Here is a 26,312-nt window from a genome sequence, read left to right on the forward strand (position 1 = left end):
CTATATCCAGTATTTTATTTCTGGTCAAATGAATACTGTTTACTCCTGATTTTATTTTTAATTTTGTTTTTCCATCCGACACGGTCTCTGTAAGTAAGTTAAAGGAACGTGGGATGATTGGGTTCCCAATCTTCCACGGGTTGACTGGGGATTAGTAGTTCTTATCTATGCAGGTATTTTAGTCGTGCCATTCTTTCATCTGCTGGTATGATGCAAGCTGGTACTTCCCTAATTAAATTTCCTGTCAGCACTCATGAAATCTCAGCCCACTAATTTGCTGTTCTTCACAATATCTGTTTATTTTCATGAGCACTCGGCTTTTATGCATAATTCCTTCATGCTGGTCTGCAACATCATTCTCTCGCGCTGATCTCTGTGATTAATTGAATCTGGTTTCTTCTCTCAGCCACTCTGCTAACCTCTCTCTATCCAGGTTGCAGACGCCACTGTCTTGTTTCTACTGCATTGTGGGACTGTGTGTCTCTTTAAAATTGCATGTTCAAGATTTTCCCAAGGTCTTGCACATGCATTAACGAATGCAACAAGGGATTGTCATTTGAGGTGGTCTTGTTTCATTGTGTTCTCTTTGCTAACTTTTACACAGGATGGCCTTATCGCATACACCCTTTCCCTTGCTTCTGTGGATTGTTAATATTGCTCATCTTCTGACTGTGTTGTCCTGTCTGTCTGTTTGTGTGCACATCAATTTGTGTGCGTGTTCCCCCCACCACCACCACCACAGAGCTCTCAGTATGTTCAGTGCGTCGCTGGTTGCCTGCAGCTGATGCTGAGGGTAAATGAGTATAGATTTGCCTGGGTCGAAGCTGATGGAGTGAACTGGTAAGACTCAATACATCAGACTTCATTTCTTATTTAACTGTTTCGTAGCATTGGGGAAAAAATCAAATGCATTAATTAGACCAGTGTTTCCCAATCCTCCTCCTGGCGTTCCCCTGTCCTGCATATCTTCGCTGTGTTGTTGCTCCAAACACACCTAATTTAAATTAGATGCTCTTGGTTCAATCAGGTGTGCTCAGCGAATCCAAAGCGCCACTGATGAGTTCAGTCAGGTAGGTGGAAATCCTGTGGAGCAGGGGAGCCCCAGCAGCGGGACTGAGAATCGGTGAATTAGAGCATTAATTACCAGACTTTGATAACCATTGGAGGAGCACAAATGAGACCACAGAGGTATTAAATGTATTTAGTTTTGACAGAGGAAATGAGCAGTCATGCGAATAATGCAAGTTTCCCCACGATATCGGTTTCTGTTTAGTGCCGTTCTTTTAAAGGCCTAGAGAAATATAATCCCTTCCTCCTTGGATGAGAATAGTACAAGTCCCGACAATGAAAACTTATAATAGAAACTCATGTCGGGAATGTTCAGAATTTGTCGAGTTTAAATTTCCCGCCAAGGTCAAGTCAAGTTTATTTGTGTATCGCTTTTAACAATAAGCATTGTCGCAAAGCAGCTTTACAGAATTTGAACGACTTAAAATATGAGTTAATTTAATCCCTAATCTATCCCCAATGAGCAAGCCTGTGGCGACGGTGGCATGAGGAAGAAACCTCGAGAGGAACCAGACTCAAAAGGGAACCCATCCTCATTTGGGCAACAACAGACAACATGACTATAACATTAACAGTCCTAACATAAAGTCAGCTTCGTTGATACTATAAACTCCCCCACCGACGGAAACCCGAGCGCAAAACCGTTCACGATAACCGCAGCCCCAAAGTCAGCAAGTCAACCGCTGCAAGAGTCCAGAGTGTCCTTCAGGCGCGACCCCCAACTGGGAATCCCGGTACCAACGTCGCCATTACTTGGCTTTCGTGTGACGTCACGAGTGTGTGTGGGTTTTACCGGTGGTCTTTCCACTTGCATCCACAAAGTGTAGCTTCTGTCCAACTCTCTGCTAGATTACATTCATTTTGATGGAAACTTGCGACAGAACACGAAAGAGACAAATCGTTAAACTACAATCTACGACTGTTACGGAGAGCAAAAAAGGGAAAGCGATGCATTACTGCCGGGCGCAGCAACACACATGCTGTGGAGGGAGTGGCCCTGTTCCTTTTCCTGAAAGATAATCACTAATTAGTCAAGACTTTGCTACTATGAACTGCAAAGCATTTTGTTTCCAACATATTGGAATACTGAGAAAAGAAAAGAAAGACGTCACACACTTGCGAAATTCCTCTCTGCATTTAACCCATCTGAAGCAGTGAACACACACACATGAGCAATGAGCACACACATACCCAGAGCAGTGGGCAGCCTTACTAACAGCGCCCGGGGAGCAGTTGGGAGTTAGGTGCCTCGCTCAACGGCACTTCAGCCCAAGGCCGTCCCATATTAACCTAACCTGTGGGGGAAACCAGAGCACCCGGAGGAAACCCATGCAGACATGGGGAGAACATGCAAACTCCACATAGAAAGGCCCCCGCCAGCCGCTGGGCTCGAACCCAGAACCTTCTTGCTGTGAGGCGACCATGCTAACCACTTACACCACCGTGCCGCCCGTGAGGAATGCATCTTCAACTTCCAGTCATCCAAACCTCTTAAAGCGTGGAGGTGAACTCGCACCGGGCCAAATAACCACCCGAGGCGTGGTCCTAGCAGGCCGTGACCATGCTGGTTCGTGAGGGCACGGGGAGAGGGAAGTGTTTTGCGAAATCTCGCCTTGCTGCGAGCTTCCCTGGCGAGTTATGAGTTTTTAAAGTCCACCTGGATCAGTGAATCGTATAGAAACTCAAGGCATGGAATAGAGCTCGCACCAGGGTGAATAATGTCCCAAGGCATGGTCCTACCGGCCTGTGCTGGTTTGTAGGGGATCGTGTAGAGGGAGGTGCCTGCAAAATTTGGCTTCACTGGGACCTCCAGTGGTCGAGTTATGAGCGTTTTAAAGGTCGGCTGAAGCCGTGGATCAAATTGAAACTTAAGGTTCATCGTTGTCACGGTCACTGACCCTGCTCTCATCGGACAATTCTGGCTCGAATCGGTACGGTTCGATACCTCTCTCTTCTTCCCCATCACTGGCCATTTCTTCTTCCTCTGTCAGTACATCATCATCAACTTGAACTGACAAAAAACTACCATTTTTCCCCTCGCTAAATTACTGCTCACGTTGGTCACTCATGATGATGTTCGTGGCTGACACACACCCGTGACGTCACGTGGGTCCCGTCTGCTACTTCCAGGCGGTTCTAAATTTACTCTGCTTTTGTCTGCGAATAGTTGTCTCTGTCCAGGGACTCAGTAAACCTCGCTGAATTCAACTGCTAGTCTGTTTTAGCACAAAAAATGCATTTCTCTAGACCTTTAACAGTTTGAACACTATACGCACTCCTCCATCTGCATCTTTTTAGACTGTAATCCATGTGACCGTGTTGATATTGCAAAACGTGTGTGTGTGCTGTGCTTCTTCTAGCATCACAGCAGTGCTGAGCAACAAGTGTGGCTTCCAGCTGCAATACCAGATGATCTTCTGCGTATGGCTTCTGGCCTTCAGCCCTCAGCTGTGTGAGCAATTGCGCCGCTACAACGTGGTGCCCGCCCTCTCTGACATTCTGCAGGAGTCCGTCAAAGAGAAAGTCACCCGCATCATCCTCGCTGCTTTCAGGGTACGCACATCTCGACCCGGGGGGGGGGGGTAAATTTCCACTTCACCCCAATATTATCACTTCCCCCTATTTTGTGCGCATTTATTTATTTATTTTATTTAGGAAAAACCATAGAATAGTTGTGAATTGCACCATAAAATGAAGATCACACATTGACTTGAAGTTTGATTATTGATTAAGTTTATTATTAAGTTCGGTTATTGGTTGCTTTTTACTTGTAACGGACAATAACAATTTTATCCACAACAGTTTTTCCTGCCTTAGTCGATTTATTTCCATTTCACATGCATGCAGCTGTTGTAAAGTTCAGTGTGTTTGTGCAGAACTCTCTCAGACCGTAGGTTCATTACTCGATAATGTAGAAATCATAAAATAGAAATCTGTAACAAAGTTTGTATGAAGAAAAGAATAGAGTGCCAAGACTTTTGAACAGTACTGTGTTTGAGAATATTTATATATGTTTTTTGTTTTGTTACATCACCTCTAGGTTTAAAAAAATAATAATAAAATATGCGTGCTGCATCATGACAGACAGGATGATGTTTGAGTTTAAAATTGTTTAGTTTGTAGGTTATGGGTGTTTTATACAGACCTGGCAACCTGTAACTGAATCAGTGCAGCTGGTCTGTCATGACGCAGCACGTTTTTTTTATTATAATTATTTATTTATTTTTAATAAACCTAGAGATGGATGATATTTTAAAAAAGGCAGATATATAAATATTTAGCACAGGACTGTGTTCCTCTGATAACAGAAACAAAGCTCCAGCTCTCTCTGCTCTTAATCTGTTTTGTTCTTTCAGGATTTATCGCGCATGTCGCTCCTTGTTGAGTTTTTTTATGCCCGAGTTGTTTGAAACCAATCTGGGTTTTCTGTGTCGAATGAGGAAGCGGCTTCACCTGTGAGAAAATCAAACACTTTCATGAAGGAGCTGACTCGAATGTGAGCAGAAAAAAATGAAATGAGATTCTTAAGCAAATTCTTCCATCCTCACTTCCGACTTTGTTTTTATGCCTCTGCCACCGTAAGGTGCAGGAGGCATTATGTTTTCGGGTTGTCCGTCTGTCCGTGCGTGCGTCAGTCCCGAAACCTTGTGAACGCGATATCTCAAAGGCTAATGAAAGGAATTTCACCAAACTTTCACCATTTTGTGCGCTTTGGGACAAACATGAACTGATTAGATTTTGAGGTTAAAAGGTCACAGGTCAAGATTACTGTGAGGTCAAATGTCCATCCCCAAACTTTGTGAACACCATATCTCAAAGACTAATGAAAGGAATTCCACCAAACTTTCACCATTTGTGCACTTTGGGACAAAGATGAAATGATTAGATTTTGAGATCAAAAGGTCTAAGGTCAAGGTCAGTGTGAGGTCAAATGTCTGTCTGAAAACCTTGTGAACACAATATCTCCAAGGCAAATGAAAGGAATTTCACCAAACTTTCACCATTTGGGGACAAACATGAACTGATTAGGTTTTGAGGTTAAAAGGTCACAGGTCAAGATTACTGTGAGGTCAAATGTCCATCCCCAAATCACAACTTAAGGCGTGTAGTCTACCAGGCAGAGGCATCCCCATTGGCGTCGAGTTCTATTTAGTTCTTGAAGCATTTGCTTCTATTTGTTAACGTTTTTCTTGATAGCGGGGAGACGGCAATGCCTTTTATCTATTTCTCTGTTTCAAGAAGGAAAAACAGCAAAAATTTAACCATATTGAAGATGGATGAAGCCTTGCTTGCATGAGAGACTGTGTCTGTCTGACCCCAGCTGTAATTATCACGTGATGCGTGACGTCACGCACAAGGGGTCTATAAACAGTATGTGTACCAGACTACACCAGCGGGGGTATATAAAATAATTTAGAAAGCGGTAAATGAAACCGAGACTAAGAAAACAGCCAAGACATAATGGCGGATATGTAGTGAGGGACGCTTTTAGGAAATGAAATAATAAAAGATCAAAGCCTAATTTTTGTGGTGCTAGTTGGTAATGTATGCTCATTCTAACTTGCCCGGTCGGGCATGTTGGGGACATATCCCGCTTGCCCGAATGCATGTTTCACTTGCCCCGGGCAATCGGGCAGTGCTTAATGTCGAGCACTGTTGTATCATATCATTCGATACGAGACCCCCAATTCAATCCATAGATATTATGTAATCCAGGCTAAAGAAATCACCATGGTGATTGTGAAGTTCATATTCGGTAGCGGAGAAGACTTTTATTTATTTATTTATTTGCTGCATCATGACAACAGGACATTTTGAAGAAACAGACAATTTTATTTTAGTGCGAGGCTATATTGGACTGACAGGGCAAATGGCACCAACATTTGCACAACACGTTCTCTTCTGGACTGTACATTAGTTATCTGAATGTCCTCTTCGTAGGCAGAGATGGGACCAAGTCACACATGTGCAAGTCCCAAGTAAGTCCCAAGTCTTTTTTGTCTTGGGCAAGTCAAGTCAAGTCCTATAATAAGTCAAGTCCAAGTCAAGTCACCTTAGGCGTATTGGTGTAATTTTAGCAGCAGAATATGAATTTAATACATTGAAAAGGCAATACATAAGTAAATGTCAGTAAACATCCCTGGCACATGTGCCCAACCTGTTAAATATTTGCATTTTAAATACTCATGTTCTGTAAAATACATAAAACAAAACAGTAATAATGTCACAAAGTTATTTATTGATGGCAAAATTGATTGCAAGATTGAAAGCCAACTAAGTTTCTCACATTGTCATCAGCCAACAAGAAAAATAAACAGAGAATTGGCATTCTGTTATGTGCGTAGTTAAAAGAGGGTAGGACCGGACGACACCTTGGGTTAACAGGGGCATGAGCTCCTCCAATCTCTAATCACGTCAGATGAGATGATTATTATTAATAAGATACACGTGGAGAAACCTGAAATGACTTCGATGCATGTTTGCGCCAGTAAAAAAAAAAAAACCCAAAGGATAGAGAAATGTGTCAGACATAATTTAGGTCTCAAAAAGAAGACCTGTTCGCCCGTGCAAAAGTGACATCATCTTACCCCATATGACAAGCTACAGAGGTGTGTGCAAAAGCGCTCTCTCGCTCGCTCCCTCTCCGAGGCTGCCTCAGCCTGTGCGGAGTGGGGACATATAGAACAACTTTGGCGCGGGAGTCTTGGTTACCGCTATAATAGATTGTTACGAAAATAAATGTTAAATGAAATATGCGTCCCACGCATTCCTTTCCACAGGAACTTTGCTCACAACGTTTCGGTCGTGGCTAACGCACTGTCCTCCTTACCACAAGTGCAACGTTTCGGGAACAATACGGAAAGGACAGCGCGCAGGATTCATCTTTCCTTGAACAATTACCCAGAGACTTTTTAAATTACCTCACTGGGAAATATCCAATGCACCTGTTCAGTTACAGAGTTGTGCTCTCTAAATTGTAGTCATTCAAACCATTGTTTTGGCGGCCTGGTAGCCTGATATACTAAATGTAAATTCATGGTTTGGATGACTGCACAATTTATTTTCGTAACACTGTGTTACAGCGGGAACCGAGACTCCCGCGCACAGTCAGCCTATTTTGCAGAGTTTAGTATTGCTGCTATTCAAACAGCGAGTGGCATGCCGGGGAATCCAAATCGTGGCGCTTTTTTCAATAGTGCATGATAGGCAGTGGGACGGAGTTTTCTTTTCTTTTTTGATCGAGTAGTGTGACGAAAAAAATGTGCAGGTTGCTGCACTGCTATTTCAAACGGCTATGATAAACTCCCCTGCCTCTATGCCCTATGGACAGTCTGGCTAATGTACACGAACACACTTGCACGAATTTGTGCTGCTCATGAACGTGTACATGTTCACAAGCTGACCATTAGCTTAACCCTGAAGCAGAACAACAGGGTAGGAAGCTGCTTATGTTATTCAGCATCACGACTGCAAAGTGCACAATCAACTTACTACTACTGATATACAATATCATTAACCTTGACGTAACTACATTGCTTACCAGCATTCACATGAGAATTTCACAATAATAAACTGAATCCCTAGCTACATCTGCAACGGCTAAAATCCTCCTACCGCTCACTCTCGTGGCTAACATTGGCTAACGAGGAGTTTAGCTGCGATCACCAAATAACAACACATTAATAAACTTACTGGGCAGAATGGATCTTCAAATGCTGGACGAAATTGGAGGTCGTGGTCTGGCTGTCAGAAATCGTCACGTTGCAAATCTTGCACTGCGCCGTTCGTCGTTTACCTTCTAGGCAGTAGCCCTTGAAGCCGAAAGTGATGACTCTTGGGATGGCTGACATGATGATATGATGTGAAATCTGTGAACACATCGTGGCATGGGGCGTGGTATATAGCCCACGCAGAGAGCGTGCCTGATGGACAGGGCGGTGACAACGCAACGGCAGTGCAATCAAAATTACTGAAGTATGTGCATTTTATTTTCACAATAAAAACACGATGGAAATAACACTCAAGTCATCGTGAGTCAAGTCAAGTCCCAAGTCTTAAACTTCCAAGTCCGAGTCAAGTCTCAAGTATTTTCATGTTTTGTCAAGTCAAGTCGCAAGTCATGAAAACAGTGACTCGAGTCGACTCGAGTCCAAGTCCCCAAGTCTCAAGTCCCCACCTCTGGTAGAGGGTGTTTAAAAAGATAGTGGTTCACACTGTGGGTTAAGGGTTATTTATTTATATCCCCCCCCCAAGCTCCTAAACCCTCCTTTGTTTGTTTCACTTCCATCTCTGTGCGCTGGCTCTCATACCACATCATGCATTTAGTCTAAAAAGGTTTGTCGTTTCCAGAGGCTTCATTATTAAATTACAGAATACACTGTTTTATTTCAGATATAGAATATGAATAGTGTGCTTTTGAATCATTTATTTTCTTTCCTGTTCCGCTGCCACTGTGAATGGCAGTGGCAGTTCAGAGGCGCACACTTGCAGCTCCACACAACCTCTATTATATTTGCTTTACCTTGTAAGCTTGGTGAAATCTGGTTTTGTTCCCACTTGTTATTTCCGAGCGCCATGTTGGGAGAGGTGAACCTGCATTAAGGCATTATTGCTCGAAGGGGGATAATACCTGTTATTCTCTGTGATTCATACATTGGCCCGATTCGCATGGTGCTTAGTATTTAATTTAGCCCTGAAAGCTAGAAGCTGTCACAAGCATTAGTGTTTGGTAATGAATTCATTGTCCACGTCTCAGACAGTATTGAATTAGTTCTACATTTCATTTATTTCATCTGCTTAAGATCTTATTACCCTGATTAACTGAGGAACTCTTTGTCCTCACTCATAATTATATGGCTTTCATTTTGAACCTATGATACTGTTGTCTGTCTGTCTGTCTGTCTTGTTGTGTACATGGTTTTTGTATATATGGAATGAATATTTTTTTTTTTTTTTTGGGGGGGGGGACAGACTTCTAGAGAAATGTGACTGGAGTTATCAGTGAACTGAGTAGGTATAACATGATGCAGTACTGTGGAAAAAGGCACTTTTTTAAATACAAATTTTATTGATTATTTTACGACTTATGCATTAGAGCGGCGGCTACAATTATCGACACCTTAATGATCTTTTGGCCGTTTCAGAAGTAGAAAAGACCTTCAATATGTAAATTGTGCATGAATAACTACTCAGACTTCCACTGGGGGAGGGGACAAAAGTTGAGTTCCCAATTACTTAGCATATCAGATCACGTTCCACAAGTCTTGACACCTTTGTCCACAGTTATCGACACCGTTCCACAATTATCGACATCCAGATGGTTATTTATAAATGTAAAAATAGTGTGTGGTATTAAGTTAATAAAACTTTTTTTTTTTTAATTTAAAATTTGTTTTACACAGACTTATATTTAGTACAAAATATATTTTATATAAATATATGGGGCGGCACGGTGGTGTAGTGGTTAGCGCTGTCGCCTCACAGCAAGAAGGTCCGGGTTCGAGCCCTGTGGCCGGCGAGGGCCTTTCTGTGTGGAGTTTGCATGTTCTCCCCGTGTCCGCGTGGGTTTCCTCCGGGTGCTCCGGTTTCCCCCACAGTCCAAAGACATGCAGGTTAGGTTAACTGGTGACTCTAAATTGACCGTAGGTGTGAATGTGAGTGTGAATGGTTGTCTGTGTCTATGTGTCAGCCCTGTGATGACCTGGCGACTTGTCCAGGGTGTACCCCGCCTTTCGCCCATAGTCAGCTGGGATGGGCTCCAGCTTGCCTGCGACCCTGTAGAACAGGATAAAGCGGCTACAGATAATGAGATGAGATAAATATATGGATGTCGGTGCTGACGTAAATGAGGAAGTAACTCTAATGTTTGTAAACAAATGAACTGATAATGTTTAACCTGTGTCAGAAAATCTTTTTGTTCCACTTTAAGTATTTATGTAGATCACATTTTGTTAATCATTCATCATTGTTTGCATTAATTTCTAGTTTTGTTGTTTACCAATAAATGTCAACAGGCAATTGACATTGTAACCACATGGAAATCCAGGTCAAAGGTCGCAGGTTGTTCCTCCAACTAAAACTGTATAAAATGTCGACTGATATTGTAATATGTGGTAGATATTTACAACAAACTGCAAAAAAAAAAAAAATTCTGAATGGAATAGAACAATCTGGATTCCAGATACTCTATAAACATTCCATTCTGTTCTGAATCAGAAATTATCACAGCACTTTTTTTTTTTTTAAAGTACTTCATCTACTTCAACAATGTTACACAAAGATCGATCCATAACAGTTGTAAATGTCACTTAATTCCACAGGGTGTCGATAATGGTGGACACCGGTGAAAGTGATCTCTATTATCGACACCTCACACGATTCTCAAACGCATGTTTAGATACAAAATGGCGACTGTCAAATGAAAGAGTAAGAAACAAAGTAGGTTTCGACAAGGAGATCATGAAATATTAGTGAATTTGATCAGTAAAAACATGTCCATGATCTTTCCACCATGTTTACCTGCGACGATAACGTCTAGGTTTTCCTCAAATTGCTGATCGTTCTAAAAAAAATTCCATCTCAGGTAACGACAAGCTCAAAGGGTGAGGGCGGGTCTTCCGGTTGATTAATTAACCAATAATAACTGTTGTAACTGAAAGTCATCTTTGGTAAAATTTTGCTTTTTATTGGTAAATCTGAAAAGGTGTCGATAATTATGGACTGTTGATAGTTGTAGCCGCTGCGCTAGTGAATCAATACAAAAATATTTTTAATTTTACAAACATTAATTTTTTTGTTGGAAAAGTAAATGTTCTAGGAAAATTGTCAGTAAAAGTGATGTATTCAATAACTCGCCATTTTTCAGATCATACTGGCTGTTTATTACTGTTTACTGGTTTTTATAGAAAAATGCAGACACTTATCCGAATTTTTGAAGGCATCTTTGCTTTACAGCCTTTCTTTAGTGACTTGCGTAAGTCCTCGGCCCTGTGGAGTGTGTTCCATCGACGATCTGTCTCCAGCGCACATGAATCTGGGCCCTTCTTCCTACGTCTACCCACCACAGTCCCTGTCCTCTCAGCTCATTTTCCTCATCTCTCCTCCAGCTGTTTCAAGGTCGCCCTTGTCTCCTTTTCCCTTGAGGATTCCAGGCCAAGGCCTGGCATCTTGCTCGCAGGCTTGCGCATTATGTGGCCATTACAGTATGTGGTGGCACGGTGGTATAGTGGTTAACACGGTCGCCTCACAGCAAGAAGGTTCCGGGTTCGAACCCAGCGGCCGGCGAGGGCCTTTCTGTGTGGTTTGCATGTTCTCCCCATGTCTGCATGGGTTTCCTCCGGGTCTTTCAATCCAAAGACATGCAGTTAGGTTGATGTGGGGTGGCCTTGGGCTGAGGTGCTTTTGAGCAAGGTACCTAACCCCTGACTGCTGCCCGGGTGCTCTGGGGTCGCTGCCCACTGCTCTGAGTGTGTGCGTGTGTTCACTGCATCAGATGGGTTAAATGCAGAGGATGAATTTCACTGTGCTTGAAGTGTGCATGTGACGAATAAAGGTTTCTTCTATCAACCCATCCTCGTTTCCTTTTTATCTGCGGAGCCACTGGCTCCTCTCCTGCTTGCTTCCATAGCTCCTCATTCGAAACTTTATTATTGTTAGTTTATTTATTCCTTTTGGCAGTACAAACTGAATTATAAGGAATGTCAGCAAGTAAGACATACACTGTGTTCCAAATTATTATGCAAATCATATTTTCTCAGATTTTCCTAAATTATCTATATTAATGGCAGTCATCATGATTTTCCAGTCATCAACCATTAGAGTACAATTCAAATGTTTTTGAACGAACCTCCCAATGATAACAGTAAATTTTTAAGAAATAAAAAACACAAATGCACCCAAAATGCATGTTCCAAATTATTACGCACAATTGAGTTTCCAAACATTTTATTGTCATAAAGAACAAAAAATGGTCATGTGTGAAATTAGAAACATTAGCAGGTCATGACTAACTGAAATGTAACTGAAATCAAACACTATTTAAATCAAAACATTATCACAAGTGAAGTCACATCTGAACATAGGACCCCTTGCTGAAAAGGACCTTCTCAAGTCTTCCATCCATTGAATTTGTCAGTTTTTGGATAGTATCTGCTGGAACTGCCTTGCATGAGGACAGAATAGCCTCCCAGAGCTGTTGTTGAGATGTGAACTGCCTCCCACCATCATAAACACTTCTCTTGATGATGCTCCAAAGGTTCTCAATAGGGTTGAGGTCAGGGGAGGATGGGGGCCACACCATAAGTTTGTCTCCTTTGATGCCCATTGCAGCCAGAGATGCAGATGTATTCTTTGCAGCATGACATGGTGCATTGTCATGCATGAAAACGATCTTGTTTCAAAAAGCACGATTCTTCCTTTTGAACCATGGCAGGAAGTGTTCTTTGAGGAACTCCACATACGTTATGGATGTCATCTTCACACCGTCAGGGATCCTAAAAGGGCCGACAATCTCTCTCCCCATGATTCCAGCCCAAAACATCATTCCACCACCTCCTTGTTGGCGCTGTAGCCTTGTTTGCATGGGGTGGCCGTCAACCAACCATCCACCACTCCATCCATCTGGACCATCGAGGGTTGCACGACATTCATCGGTGAACAGAACAGTTTTGAAGTCAGTCTTCATGTATTGCCTGGCCCACTGGAGCCGTTTCTGCTTGTGTCCAATGGATAGGGGAGGTCGAAACGATGGCTTACGCACCGCTGCAAACCCCTGGAGGACCCTGCATCTTGTTGTTCGGGGCACGTTGGAGGCACCAGCAGCTTCAAAAACTTGTCTGCTGCTATGACAGGGCATTTTTACAGCTGCTCTTTTGATCCAACATATTTGCCTGTAGGAAAGAGTCCTGGATATTCCATTATCAGCACGCACACGTGTGTGTGCTCTGAATCAGCTACATACTTCTTGATAGTGCGATGATCGCGATGAAGTCTCTTGGCAGTTTTGATTGTTGCCATGCCTTGACCCAAACATTCAACTATTTGTTGCTTTTCAGCAGCCGACAGGTCCTTTTTCTTGCCCATTTTGGTTGAAAATGGTAGCCTGCTTAATAATGTGGGACAACCTTCTTTAGTAGTTTCCCCTTTAATTGGACTCACCTGCCAAACTAATTAGCACAGGTGTCTTCAGTTGGTTTCACTGATGTACAGAGCCCTGATACACATTACCATTCATGAGTTTAACTGACAAACAAAAAATATCTTACCACTCTTAAACACTTGTTGCATAATAATTTGGAACACAGTGTAAAGCAATCCTATGAAATATATAATATAAAAACACCATTAAATGGCCAAAGAACAATCTTTAAATATTACAAATGCAAGAAATATCGTACGGAGAATTTCAAATCGGGTAATGATGGTCTAGATTAGATTAGATTCACTTTATTCATTCCACATCGGGGAAATTCACATGTTACAGTAGCAAGAAAATGTCAAACAGATAACAAATAAAACTGAAATAAAAATTAGACAAACAAAAGATTAAATACAAAGGGCTATTTGCATTATCTACCGTGAAAAAGTATAGAAAAATTGCCTTATTGAGAGGCTCGGAAAAATTGCGCATTACAGGTAGACTGTGTGTGTGTGTGTGTGCACACATATATATATATATATATATATATATATATATATATATATATATATATATATATATATATATATATATATATATATAAATAAATTTATTTTTTATATACATACATACAAGGCCTATATTATTGCACATAATTGCATCGATGAGAGATGGCAGAGGTAGTAGTGGTGAAGTAGTGCAAATATAACAACAAACAGGTTATTGTTGCTATGTTACAAGTTGTGGGTGTTATACAGTCTGACAGCAGCAGGTATGAATGACCTGCGGTATCTCTCCTTCTTACACCGTGGGTGTAGCAGTCTACTACTAAAAGAGCTGCTTAAAGCCCCCACAGCCTCATGTAGGGGGTGAGAGGGGTTATCCATGATTGAGGTCAGCTTGGCTAACATCCTCCTCTCACCCACCACCTCAATGGAGTCCAGAGGACAGTCCAAGACTGAGCCAGCCCTTCTGACCAGTTTATTAAGTTTCCTCCTGTCCCTCTCTGAACTTCCACAGCCCCAGCAGACCACAGCGTAGAAAATTGCTGATGCCACCAGAGTCATAAAAAGTCCTAAGCAGTGTCCTGCACACACCAAAAGACCTCAGTCTTCTCAAGTGGTGGAGACGACTTTGGCCCTTCTTGTACAGGACATCTGTGTTGTTAGTTCAGTTTGTTGTTGAGGTGAACACCCAGGTATTTGTACTCCTCCACAATCTCAATGTCCAAACCCTGGATGTTCACTGGTGCAATTTGAGGAACCGTCCTTCTGAAATCGATAACCACCTCCTTTGTCTTGCTGGTGTTGATGCGCAGGTGGTTCAGTTCGCACCAGGCGACAAAGTTGTTGATTACCTCTCTGTACTCCAGATCGTCCCCCTCTGGCACACGTCCAACGATGGCTGTATCATCCGAGAACTTCTGGAGGTGGCAGCTGTCCGTGTTGTAGCTGAAGTCAGATGTGTAAAGTGTAAAGAGGAAAGGAGAGAGCACTGTACCCTGTGGAGCCCCTGTGCTGCAGACTACCACATCAGACACACAGTCGCGGAGCCTCACATACTGCGGTCTGTTAATGAGGTAGCCGATGATCCATGCAGCCAGGTGGCAGTCGACACCAGCTCCCTCCAGCTTCCCTTCAAGCAGTGATGGCTGGATTGTGTTGAAAGCACTGGAGAAGTCAAAGAACATGATTCTCACAGTGCTCCCAATGCCCTCCAGGTGCAAAAGTGACCGGTGTAGCAGGTACTGTAAATGACAGCGTCATCCACACCAATGCCCGGTCGATATGCGAACTGCAGGGGGTCCATCTCGCTGTTCACCAGGTGTCGGAGGTGGGAGAGGACAATGCTCTCCATGATCTTCATTAGGTGAGACGTTAAAGGTACTGGCCGAAAGTGGTTGAGCTCCCTGGGGTGCGCAGTCTTGGGAACTGGAACCACACATGATGTTTTCCACAGAAGTGGAACTTTCTCCAGACTGAGGCTCAGGTTGAAAATGTACAGAAGAATCCCACAGAGCTGATCTGCACAGTCCTTAAAGGACATGGGACATGGATTTTTTTTCTGGGTATAATTATGTATAAAGGACATAAGAAATGCCATCTAAATCACTGCAGGGCGTCAAAAATGTGAAAATCATCACATTATTCAGTTTTTTTTATACATCAGCGTAAAACAATGATTCGTTAATTAGCTAAGCGGTCACGTGACCCATGACGTCACAAAAACTTTTCAAGGAGCCAGCGCTTGGGTATCTAATGTAAACAGGTTACTGAAATGGACACCATCGACAGTGACATTCCCGATGTTTCACAGAGATGTGAAGTTAGACCCTATCAATTCGAACCGATAGCTGGAAATTCACATGAACATGGATCTTGTCTTTACTCTGACGGGTCAGATGATTCTGAGAGTGAGAGTTCATTCAATCCCCATGAAACTGAAAGCGGTCGGCTCGATAACACATCCTGGTAAGTTAAAAACAATTCTGCTCAAAGGGTAATGATCTGTTGAAAGAAGTATTATTTTTGTATCATACATTGAAAGTTCATCATAGATCTAGCTAAAGTCCGTTGTAAGCTAGTTTTTTTTTTTTTTTTTTTTGCTGATATTTTTCGAGATTGATTGAGATACAATGCTTCCAGAGTCCGAGATGAAAACATTCAAAATGGCGAAACGAGTCAGAATTATGATAATCAATAATTGATACACCCAAAATTATAATACTAATCCTTACCGCATGAGGCCCATGGTAAAACCACACTTCCAGGAGGGGCTGCCGTCTGCCTCCCAAGCCGGCCGAAAGCGCTCCTCGTCGGGCACGGCCAGGCGGGCGAATGCCCTGGTCCGTCCGCCCTGTCTAAAAAATAATGGTACAACTCCGAGTGAAGGTATCAATGCGCTGTTGAAGCGCGCAGAAGGTGTTAGTACGCCTGTCATTATAGTGCGGACTTTCCATAGCATAGAAAATCGCCACGATTCAATTTATGTAACTGAACTTTGTTTCATGTCACTGGTCATATAAACCTATGTAAACAGGAAAAACGTGGAAGAGTTTGGTCGCATCTAACTACAGCCCCAAAAAATACCATTGGCCATACTGAGCCTAGCTACATTGCTAACAGGAGTGACAGCGCGTCTGACTGACTGGGAGGTCGCAATACACCATGATGTTCAATGTACGTTAAACACTCTAAAAACGAAACAATTTTCTTGTCATCCAAGACACAAAAACTATTTTGTCGCATTCGTCATCATCACGATTCACGCTTCTCCATATTCATCTACCCGCTTGTGCTGTACCCGAAAGTTTTTGTGATGTATGACCACGTGACAGCGGCTCTTCCGGTTGTAAAATATGCATATCGGAGCTCGAGCAGAAATGCCATATAATCATCATGAATATAACGATTTTGCTGAATTTAATAGATAATTTTGTATTTGTTGATGCAATTATTTCATATTTTTAATGGAAAGAAACTGATATAGCGTGCATTTATGTTTCATGTCCCATGTCCTTTAAGCAGTCTGGAGTTGATACCATCAGGGCCAGCAGCTTTTCTTGTCTTGATCCTCCTCAGCTCCTTCAACACCTGATCAGCTGTCATGGAGAGGCGAGGGGTGTAGCCGAGGTGTGAGTCCTGTAGAGTGAGGTCGGGGGTGGAGTGTGTGGATTGGTCTGGCAGGGATCGGAGGGGGGTGATGTGGTGTGAGGAGGGAGCTGTTGGAGTCAGAGATATTATGGGGGGTGGGGGGTGGAGTGATATCACAGACCGGTCAGGACTATGGTGAGTGGGGGAGGGTGGGGTGGCACAGTCAAATCTGTTGAAAAAGAGATTCAACTCATTTGCCCAGTCTTGGCCCCCAGATACAGGGCCCCTCCCACTGTCCTTTGTGTGGCCAGAGATGGTTTTCAGGCCTCTCCATACCTCTCCGGTGTTGCTCCCCTTGAGGCGCTCCTCCAGCTTCCTCCTGTAGCTGTCCTTGCCTCTCCTTATCCCCCTCTTCAGTTCCCTCTGCACGCTCCTCATCTCCTCCTTGTTGCCAGATTTAAAAACCCTCTTCTCGTTTAATAGGGCTTTTAGTTCAGAGGTCACCCAGGGTTTATTGTTGGGGAAACACCGTACCTTCCTGACTGGCACAGTGTTTTCAACACAGAAATTAATGTAATCCGTGATGCAGGTTGTCAGGCTATCAATGTCATCCCTGTGAGGTTCACACAACACATCCCAGTCCGTGGTGTCAAAGCAGGTGTCTACAATATATCTTAGTATCACCTATGACCTATCCAGCAAACACTTTTAGTAATGGATGGTTAAATAATCATTAAAGTGCTTAGTTCTAGCCATCACATTAACTACCCTAAATTGCCCTGATCTAAGATTATAGGGTTGGGAAAATAAGGCACTTTAGGAGAGGGACCCCACTGTACTTCTTGATAAACTTAATACATGGTTCCTCACGTCTATCACTAAGGCTAGATAATTTAGAAAGCTGTAAGGCTTCTCTTTCGCTTGAACCTGGGTAAATGACATTTTTTTCGCGGTCCGGTTTCCATCAAATCCTGCGCTCTGATTGGCTGGCGAGTGGGTCCATATTCTATGGTACGGACCCCAGTTACGGACCTCTGGTGACTTGCTCGTTCACAACAACAAACATGGTAGCAATTTTTGTCAACATTTATTTTCGTATTTCTCAGGAGAATAGCATTAATTTTACAGCATGGATAGCGATAATGACAGTCTTCACAGCGAAAGCGAGTTTTACTACCCTGAGGAAGGAGAAATAAAAGAAAACATTTCAGGAGAAAGCTAAAAACCTCTAACTTGCTAACCCCAAGCAAAAACATGGCTGAATCCTGAATGACTCAATTTTGTATAAATAGGGGACTACATAGGTGGCAAAATGTAGTTTTTTGTTTTTTTTTCCTCCCCTGCCATGGAAGTGCACTTGTATACTGAGGAGGAAGCCATTTGCATTACAGCTGTGAATGAGGATTCAAAATGGCGGCTCGGTTTTCCCTTTCGGGCGCTCTCGTTTTCTGTTAGAATTTGGTAAAGAAAAAAAGTATATTATTTACCAGCTTAAGGTCGGTCCGTATGGTGAAATACCGTGATCTCGGCCTTGAATACTGACCTTGGCCCAGAGGGCCTCGGTCAGTACTTTCAGACCTCGGTCACGGTATTTCACCATACGGACCTCCCAGCTGGTAAATAACATTTTTTATATATATATATATATATATATATATATATATATATATATATATATATATATATGCATGCATGCATGCATGCATATGCTTTCTTTTGAACTGACTCAATAAGGTCAGAAAGATAATCAGGTAGGTTATCCCAAACCGGGGAGGCATATTCAAGAATGGACCTAATGATTGAACAATAACAAGATTCAATGAAGGAAGGCCACTCCTCCTCTTAAGCAATCTAATAGTAAATAATCTTTTGTTGGCTTTGTTAACAATATAATTACAGTGAACGTTCCACGACAGATCATTAGAAATATACACGCCTAGTAACGTTTAAATCTCTGACCTCGTTCCAACGAGGGCCTGGTTCACAAGACTTGTAATGCAAAAAGTCGATAAGCATGACTTTTTGGGGTTTTTTGGATTTAACTTTATACCCCTTTTACTAGCATATCTATCCATGTCATTGACTGTGAACTGTAAGTATGAGGGGGAACACCTAGGAATAACTTCAATAACTGACATCTCATCAACATACTTAATCCTGTTGGGATTGTTAGAGCAAAAATCATTAACAAGAATACAGAACAACAGTGGGGCAAGCTTAGTACCCTGTGGTATTCCATCATTAGGAAATACCGGAGGGGAAGTATATTATCAATCCTGACCCGCTGGGATCTATTGTATAGAAATGAGGCAACCCACCTAATAAGAAAAGGGTTAATACCCAGCTTATCCATCTCCTTAAGTAAGACATTATGATCCACAAGATCAAAACCCTTGGGAAAAGAAGATTTGAACATAATACTGTCCTGTATCTAATGTCTCTAAGATGACATGTAGGAAAACGGTCAGTGCCTGTGTAGTTGATCTACCATCGAGGCAAAATTGATGATTGTCAAGTTTCTGTGATACAGACTTCAACATGGACTGAAGTGTGACGTCTTCCAGGACTTTAGTCAAGGGAAAGGTCAGAGACATTGACCTGCGACCATTCTCAATACTTTTTGAAGGCCAGGTCTTGGGAACAACAATGGTTTGTTTCAACTGCATAGGGAAAACTCTTTCAGATAATGAACAATTCTAGATACTGGCAACAATGGGAGCAAGTTTGAAAGCAAAATCCTATTTGGGATAGTATCAAGACCAAGGGATTTCTTGGTCTTTTAGATGTTTCAGAAGATTTAAATACTTCATAGTCGAACACAAATAAATCCTCCTGCACCGAGCCATATACAGGAAAAGGAGGCTGAAGAGGTTGAAAGTGTGACGATAAATTAACCAAAAAGTTATATGGTACATTTTGCCAATGAATCCGGAAGATTCTCCTAAGGCAGCCGTTGATGAACATCTGGATTTTCTTGTGGATCTTTTTAGTTCTCCTCCACGTCTCTGCACCGTATAACAGCACCGACTTCACATTGGAGGTGAATAGTCGTAATTTGGTTCTTGTTGTGAGTTCTTTCAATGCCCAAATATTCTTTAACATGAGAAAAACTGACCTAGCCTTCCCCACTCTAATTGCTGCGTCTTTGTCTGTACCTCCGAGACGGTCCACTGTACTTCCAAGATGAGGAAATGATTCCGCATCTTTAAGGTGGTCTCCTTCTACTACGACAGGTACCTCGTTTGTGGTGTTCATCCTAAGTGCTTTCGTCTTCCCCTTGTTGATCTTCAGACCGACCCGAGCCAAAATTTCTGCCAACTTTCCCCCCCAACCTCGTTGCATTTGATGATGGTTATGTGGCAGCATGGCTGAATTATCCAGGTCATCTAGCTTTTCCCACAGTGTCCATTGAATCCCATTGTTACAATCTTCTGTCACAGGTCTCATTATCCAGTCTATGACCAATAGTAAAAGGAAAGGAGCTAACAAACACCCTTCCCAAACTCCAGTTTTAAAGGCTCTGATAACTGCCCTCCATGTACCACTCTGTACAACATGCCCTTATGGCTAGCTTAATCAAGGCTACAAACTTCTCTGGAATAGGTGGGTTGCATCCGATGTCGCATCCGCCTCATTAGATCTGCAAGACATGAAGTGGTGTTCCGCTAAGCTCACTGTTCACAAAGCGTTACTATCACTGGGGCACCTTGTTAGTCATTAAAATGCCCAATGCTTGTGGTGTTTTGGCTGCTTGAATCAAACAAACCGTGAAACTGAAACATTTCTTCTCGGTTCCTTGTGAAGTGATAAATGGTGAAAAAAGCAAAGGATTTCACCAAAAGACGACGAGAAAGGTGGATCTTGAACCTGAGTTGAAGAATGCTCAAGTTTGCAGTTTTTAACTTTATGAAAGGTTTTTAAATTCCTCTGACTTATTTCGTTTGGGTTTTGCAAGTCACGTCTTGCCATTTTCCATTATTTTCATGATGTTTTGAAGTTCAGGAGACGCTTAGGTCCTCAGATGTGTTTCTGTTTGCTGTTTGATCGAGGTCACTAGATTGTAAACTAATGCACGTTTTCACTTTATCAGATTGTCCTAGCAATGTTTACAAGGACGATGATGTAGATTGGGCTCCTACAGTGAACTGGATAGATAAGATAATCGAGACGATCCACGAAAACAGAAAAGCCGAGCTCATGAGTTAAGAGCATGAAACTGCTTCTCCAGCCATGCAGTTACAATGAGCTGTGATAACTTCTCCATCCTGTTTCACCAATCCTCAGGTCTTTGTAGGGGTTTCTGTGGAACTTTATGAATGAGTTACCCAGAAATGAAGAGCAGGGAGGATTGATAATCGAGCGGCTGCGGGTTTGTTTACACCCAATACTAAAACTTGTAGCGTCCTAGAGATCATCACAAAGACATATACAAAAAGCCTCAAAATACCAACTTACCTGGGCATAAATGATACAGGATTTATCTTGTAGTGTCCTGATCCCCAGATCTTTAACTCAGCCACATATAAAAAGTTGTTGTACTCCTTCATGCTCTTCCAGCTTTTCATCTGTGCGTCCGTGTAGAATGATGTCTGCAGCACCAGGTAGTTTGAGATGTCGGGGAACTCAACGGATGGATAATTTTCCAACTCGCAGGATAAATCCTTCTTTACTAGCAAGTAAGGATCTATCCCATCATAAAGAGCAACTTTCTGAAGGTATCTTGACCATGCATTGGCCTCTAAACTATGAAAATAGTCTGAGACGGTTTCACTAGCTTTCTGCATAATGGCAGCCAAATCGGTTTGTCTGACCACCACTTCATTCACCGGAAGTAAACTTGCAAGCAAGTCATGTGATTGAATATAGCTGGGTTTCAGTCACGTGACTTTTCTTAGCGGTTTTACCGGAACTGAAATAGCTGGTGGTCTAAACGGCTGCCGTAGTGCAAACAACTAGCGGTAACTTATCAGAGTACGCTCATAATCTAGATTAGATTAGATAAAACTTTATTGGTCCTTTTGGGCAGGTTCCCTCAGGGAAATTAAGATTCCAGCAGCGTCATTACAGATAAACAGAGAAAAGAAATAGAGAAAACTTCTAGATAAATTAAAATAAATTAAGTATTTGCATATACAAATATAAAAAGAATAAAATATGGGGAAGAGAGGAAGGTGGGGGGGAAAGGTGTGTGTGGGGGGGGGGGGGGGGCGCGGCGGCAGGAGAGATATTGCACATTATATTGCACATTGTCCGGTATTGCTCATTGTTAGGCTAGGCTACTGCTCCTTCCCATCCTCTGTCCTCCTGTTACCCCTCCTCCCCCCCAGAGAGGAGTTGTACAGTCCGATGGCGTGAGGGACAAAGGAGTTTGAGTCTGTTCATCCTGCATTTGGGAAGGAGCATTCTGTCACTGAACAGGCTCCTCTGGTTGCTGATGATGGTGTGCAGAGGGTGACCAGCATCATCCATGATGTTCAATATTTTGTCCATAGACCTCTTCTCTGCCACCATCACCAGAGTCTCCAGCTTCATGCCGACCACAGAGCCGGCCCGCCTGATCAGTTTGTCCTGCCTGGATGTGTCCTCCTTGGATGTGTTGCCCCCCCAGCACACCACGGTGTAAGACAGGACACTGGCGACCACAGACTGATTGATAGAACATCCACAGAAGTTTCCTGCAGATGTTAAAGGACTGCAGCCTCCTAAGGAAGTACAGGTGCTGGTCATATAATTAGAATATCATGAAAAAGTTGATTTATTTCAGTAATTCCATTCAAAAAGTGAAACTTGTATATTATATTCATTCATTACACACAGACTGACATATTTCAAGTGTTTATTTCTTTTAATTTTTATGATTATAACTGACAACTAATGAAAATCCCAAATTCAGTATCTCAGAAAATTAGAATATTGTGAAAAGGTTTAATTTTGAAGACGCCTGGTGCCACACTCTAATCAGCTAATTAACTCAAAACAACTGCAAAGGCCTTTAAATGGTCTCTCATTCGAGTTCTGTAGGCGACACAATCATGGGGAAGACTGCTGACTTGACAGTTGTCCAAAAGACAACCATTGACACCTTGCACAAGGAGGGCAAGACACAAAAGGTCATTGCTAAAGAGGCTGGCTGTTCACAGAGCTGTGTGTCCAAGCTCATTAATAGAGAGGCAAAGGGAAGGAAAAGATGTGGTAGAAAAAAGTGTACGAGCAATAGGGATAACCGCACCCTGGAGAGGATTGTGAAACAAAACCCATTCAAAAATGTGTGGGAGATTCACAAAGAGTGGACTGCAGCTGGAGTCAGTGCTTCAAGAACCACCACGCACAGACGTCTGCAAGACGTGCGTTTGAGCTGTCGCGTTCCTCGTGTCAAGCCATTCTTGAACAAGAGACAGTGTTAGAAGCGTCTCACCTGGGCTAAAGACAAAAAGGACTGGACTGCTGCTGAGTGGTCCAAAGTTGTGTTCTCTGATGAAAGTAAATTTTGCATTTCCTTTGGAAATCAAGATCCCAGAGTCTGGAGGAAGAGAGGAGAGGCACAGAATCCACATTGCTTGAGGTCCAGTGTAAAGTTTCCACAGTCAGTGATGGTTTGGGGTGCCATGTCATCTGTTGGTGTTGGTCCACTGTGTTTTCTGAGGTCCAAGGTCAACGCAGCCGTCTACCAGGAAGTTTTGGAGCACTTCATGCTTCCTGCTGCTGACCAACTTTATGGAGATGCAGATTTCATTTTCCAACAGGACTTGGCACCTGCACACAGTGCCAAAGCTACCAGTACCTGGATTAAGGACCATGGTATCCCTGTTCTTAATTGGCCAGCAAACTCGCCTGACCTTAACCCCATAGAAAATCTATGGGGTATTGTGAAGAGGAAGATGCAATACGCCAGACCCAGCAATGCAGAAGAGCTGAAGGCCACTATCGGAGCACCCTGGGCTCTCATAACACCTGAGCAGTGCCACAGACTGATCGACTCCATGCCACGCCGCATTGCTGCAGTAATTCAGGCAAAAGGAGCCCAACTAAGTATTGAGTGCTGTACATGCTCATACTTTTCATGTTCATACTTTTCAGTTGGCCAACATTTCTAAAAATCCTTTTTTTGTATTGGTCTTAAGTAATATTCTAATTTTCTGAGATACTGAATTTGGGATTTTCATTAGTTGTCAGTTACAATCATAAAAATTAAAAGAAATAAACACTTGAAATATCAGTCTGTGTGTAATGAATGAATATAATATACAAGTTTCACTTTTTGAATGGAATTACTGAAATAAATCAACTTTTTCATGATATTATAATTATATGACCAGCACCTGTATAGCCTGCTCTGTCCCTTCCTGTATAAGTGATTGGTGTTGCAAGTCCAGTCCAGCTTGCTGTCCAGCCACAGCCCGAGGTACTTGTAGGAATCCACAGCCTCCACCTCGACTCCCTCTATCAGAACTGGTCATGACCTTGGTCTGGACCTCCCAAAGTCAATGACCAGCTCCTTGGTCTTCGAGGTGTTGAGCTGCAGATGGTTCCTGTTGCACCCCACAGCAAAGTCCCTCTCCAGGCTCCTATACTCCTCCTCTCTGTTGTCACTGATACACCCAACGATGGCTGTGTCATTGGCAAACTTCTGAATGTGACACAGTTCCAAGTTGTAGCAGAAGTCCGCGGTGTACAGGGTGAAGAGAAGAGGGGCGAGCACCGTGCCCTGGGGTGCTCCGGTGCTGATAATTAGTGTCAGACGTGATGTCCTTCAGCCTGACATACTGCGGCCTGTCAGTGAGGTATCTGGAGATCCAGGTGACCAGGCAGGGGTCCACTCGCATCCTGTTCAGTTTGTCCTGAAGCAATAGGGGCTGGATGGTGTTGAAGGCACTCGAGAAGTCCAAGAAGATGATCCTCACTGTGCCATTTCCCTTATCCAGATGCGAGTGGGCTTGGTGTAGCAGGTAGAGGATGGCGTCTTCCACACCGACACCTTCCCGGTACGCAAACTGCAGACAGTCCTGGGCATGTTGTACCTGGGGTCTGAGGAGGCTGAGGAAGAGCCGCTCCAATGTCTTCATCAGATGTGAAGTGAGTGCCACCGGTCGGAAGTCGTTCAGCTCACTGGGCCAATTCTTTTTGGGAACTGGAACAATACATGATGTCTTCCAGAGGGTTGGCGCTCTCCCCAGCTGCAGGCTAAGGCTGAAGATGCGTTGGAGTGGTTCACCCAGTTCAGCAGCACAGGTCTTCAGTAGTCGGGGATACACCTTGTCCGGGCCTGCTGCTTTCCTGGGGTGAAGCTTCCTCAGGTGACCTCTGACCTGGTCTGCAGTAATGCATGGAGGAGTCTGTGTTGAGGTGGGGGAGGAGGGGGCTGCTGTGATGACTGGGAGGAGGTGTTTTGAGGGAAGAAGGAGAGATGGCTGCAGTGAGGGAGAGGGTGGGGGGGACGTGGGCTGGTTGAACCGATTGAAGAAGTCATTCAACTCATTCGCCCTCTCCACTGTCCCCTCAACGACTCTGGTCTTTGTATTGTGGCCTGTGATGGTTTTCACACCTTCCCAGACCTCCCTCATGCTGTTCTCCTTCAGCTTCTGCTCCACCTTTCTCCTGTAGCTGTCCTTAGCTTCCCTCACGCAGCGTTTTACCTCCTGCTGTGCTGCTTTCATTGCCTCCACTGCTGGCTTTAGATATATTCAGAAGATTGCTATGTGCAATGAAATCAACCCCTACAGTCTGGGAAAGAAGGATTTGTCATACGATCTCGAAAACTCCCCTTTAGTCGAGTTCCCCGACATCTCAAACCATCTGGTGTTGCAGACGTCCTTCTACCCCGCAAAACAGATGGAAGCGTGGAAGAGTATGGAGGCTTACAACTTTTTTGTATGTGGCTGGGTAAAGGACCTCGGTATGAAGTTGCTGCCAAATGAATCCTGGATTGTTTTTGCCCATGTAAGTATGGGTTGTTTTTTTTTTTTTTTTTTAAGCTTTTCGTTCATGTCTTTACAATGAAGCGCTGCAAGTTGAAGTGTAAACAAAGAGTTGGCTTGATTCTCACTTGTGTTGGCTCTCACCTCTCCGGTAAATCATTCACAAAGATAATCAGAAACCCCTTTAAAGACCTGGATCTCAGTTAAACAGGACTGAGAAGTGATCACGGCGCATTGTAACTGTACGGCTGGGGAAGAATTTTGTCGCGACCTTCATGCATATGGGCTTTGTGAGGAGTAAACAAAGAAACAGCTGGGGACTTTAGCGCTTCATGACTAAAAAAAAAGTACTGTAAAATAATGACACAGCAAGAAAAGTACTTGGAAAACACGAAGGACAGCTGAGAGGGAGATACAAACATTTCACTAAGTGATCACTGCAAACTCGAGCATGCTTCGACTCGGCTCCCTTCGATTTCAGCGAGAGGTTCAAAAGCCACCTTTCTTGACGTCTTTTTGTGAAATCCTGTGTTCGTTCACCCTTTTTTTTTTTTTTATTAGTTCACAGGGAACCCTGAAGAAACTTATCAGTTTCACGGT

The 26,312-nt window shown here is 43.1% G+C and overlaps 1 protein-coding gene across 1 annotated transcript in view; it reads left to right on the forward strand.

The window, feature by feature from the left end:
• The window catches only part of atp6v1h (ATPase H+ transporting V1 subunit H), a 117,004-nt gene that overhangs the window by 62,095 nt on the left and 28,597 nt on the right, over positions 1-26,312 (forward strand). Inside the window, exons 8-9 of the mRNA XM_060932037.1 lie at positions 743-840; positions 3,429-3,621. Of these exons, the coding sequence (XP_060788020.1) occupies positions 743-840; positions 3,429-3,621 (291 nt within the window). The remainder of the gene's footprint in view (positions 1-742; positions 841-3,428; positions 3,622-26,312) is intronic.

This window comes from Neoarius graeffei, chromosome 1, assembly GCF_027579695.1.
Source record: "Neoarius graeffei isolate fNeoGra1 chromosome 1, fNeoGra1.pri, whole genome shotgun sequence".
NCBI lineage: Eukaryota > Metazoa > Chordata > Actinopteri > Siluriformes > Ariidae > Neoarius > Neoarius graeffei.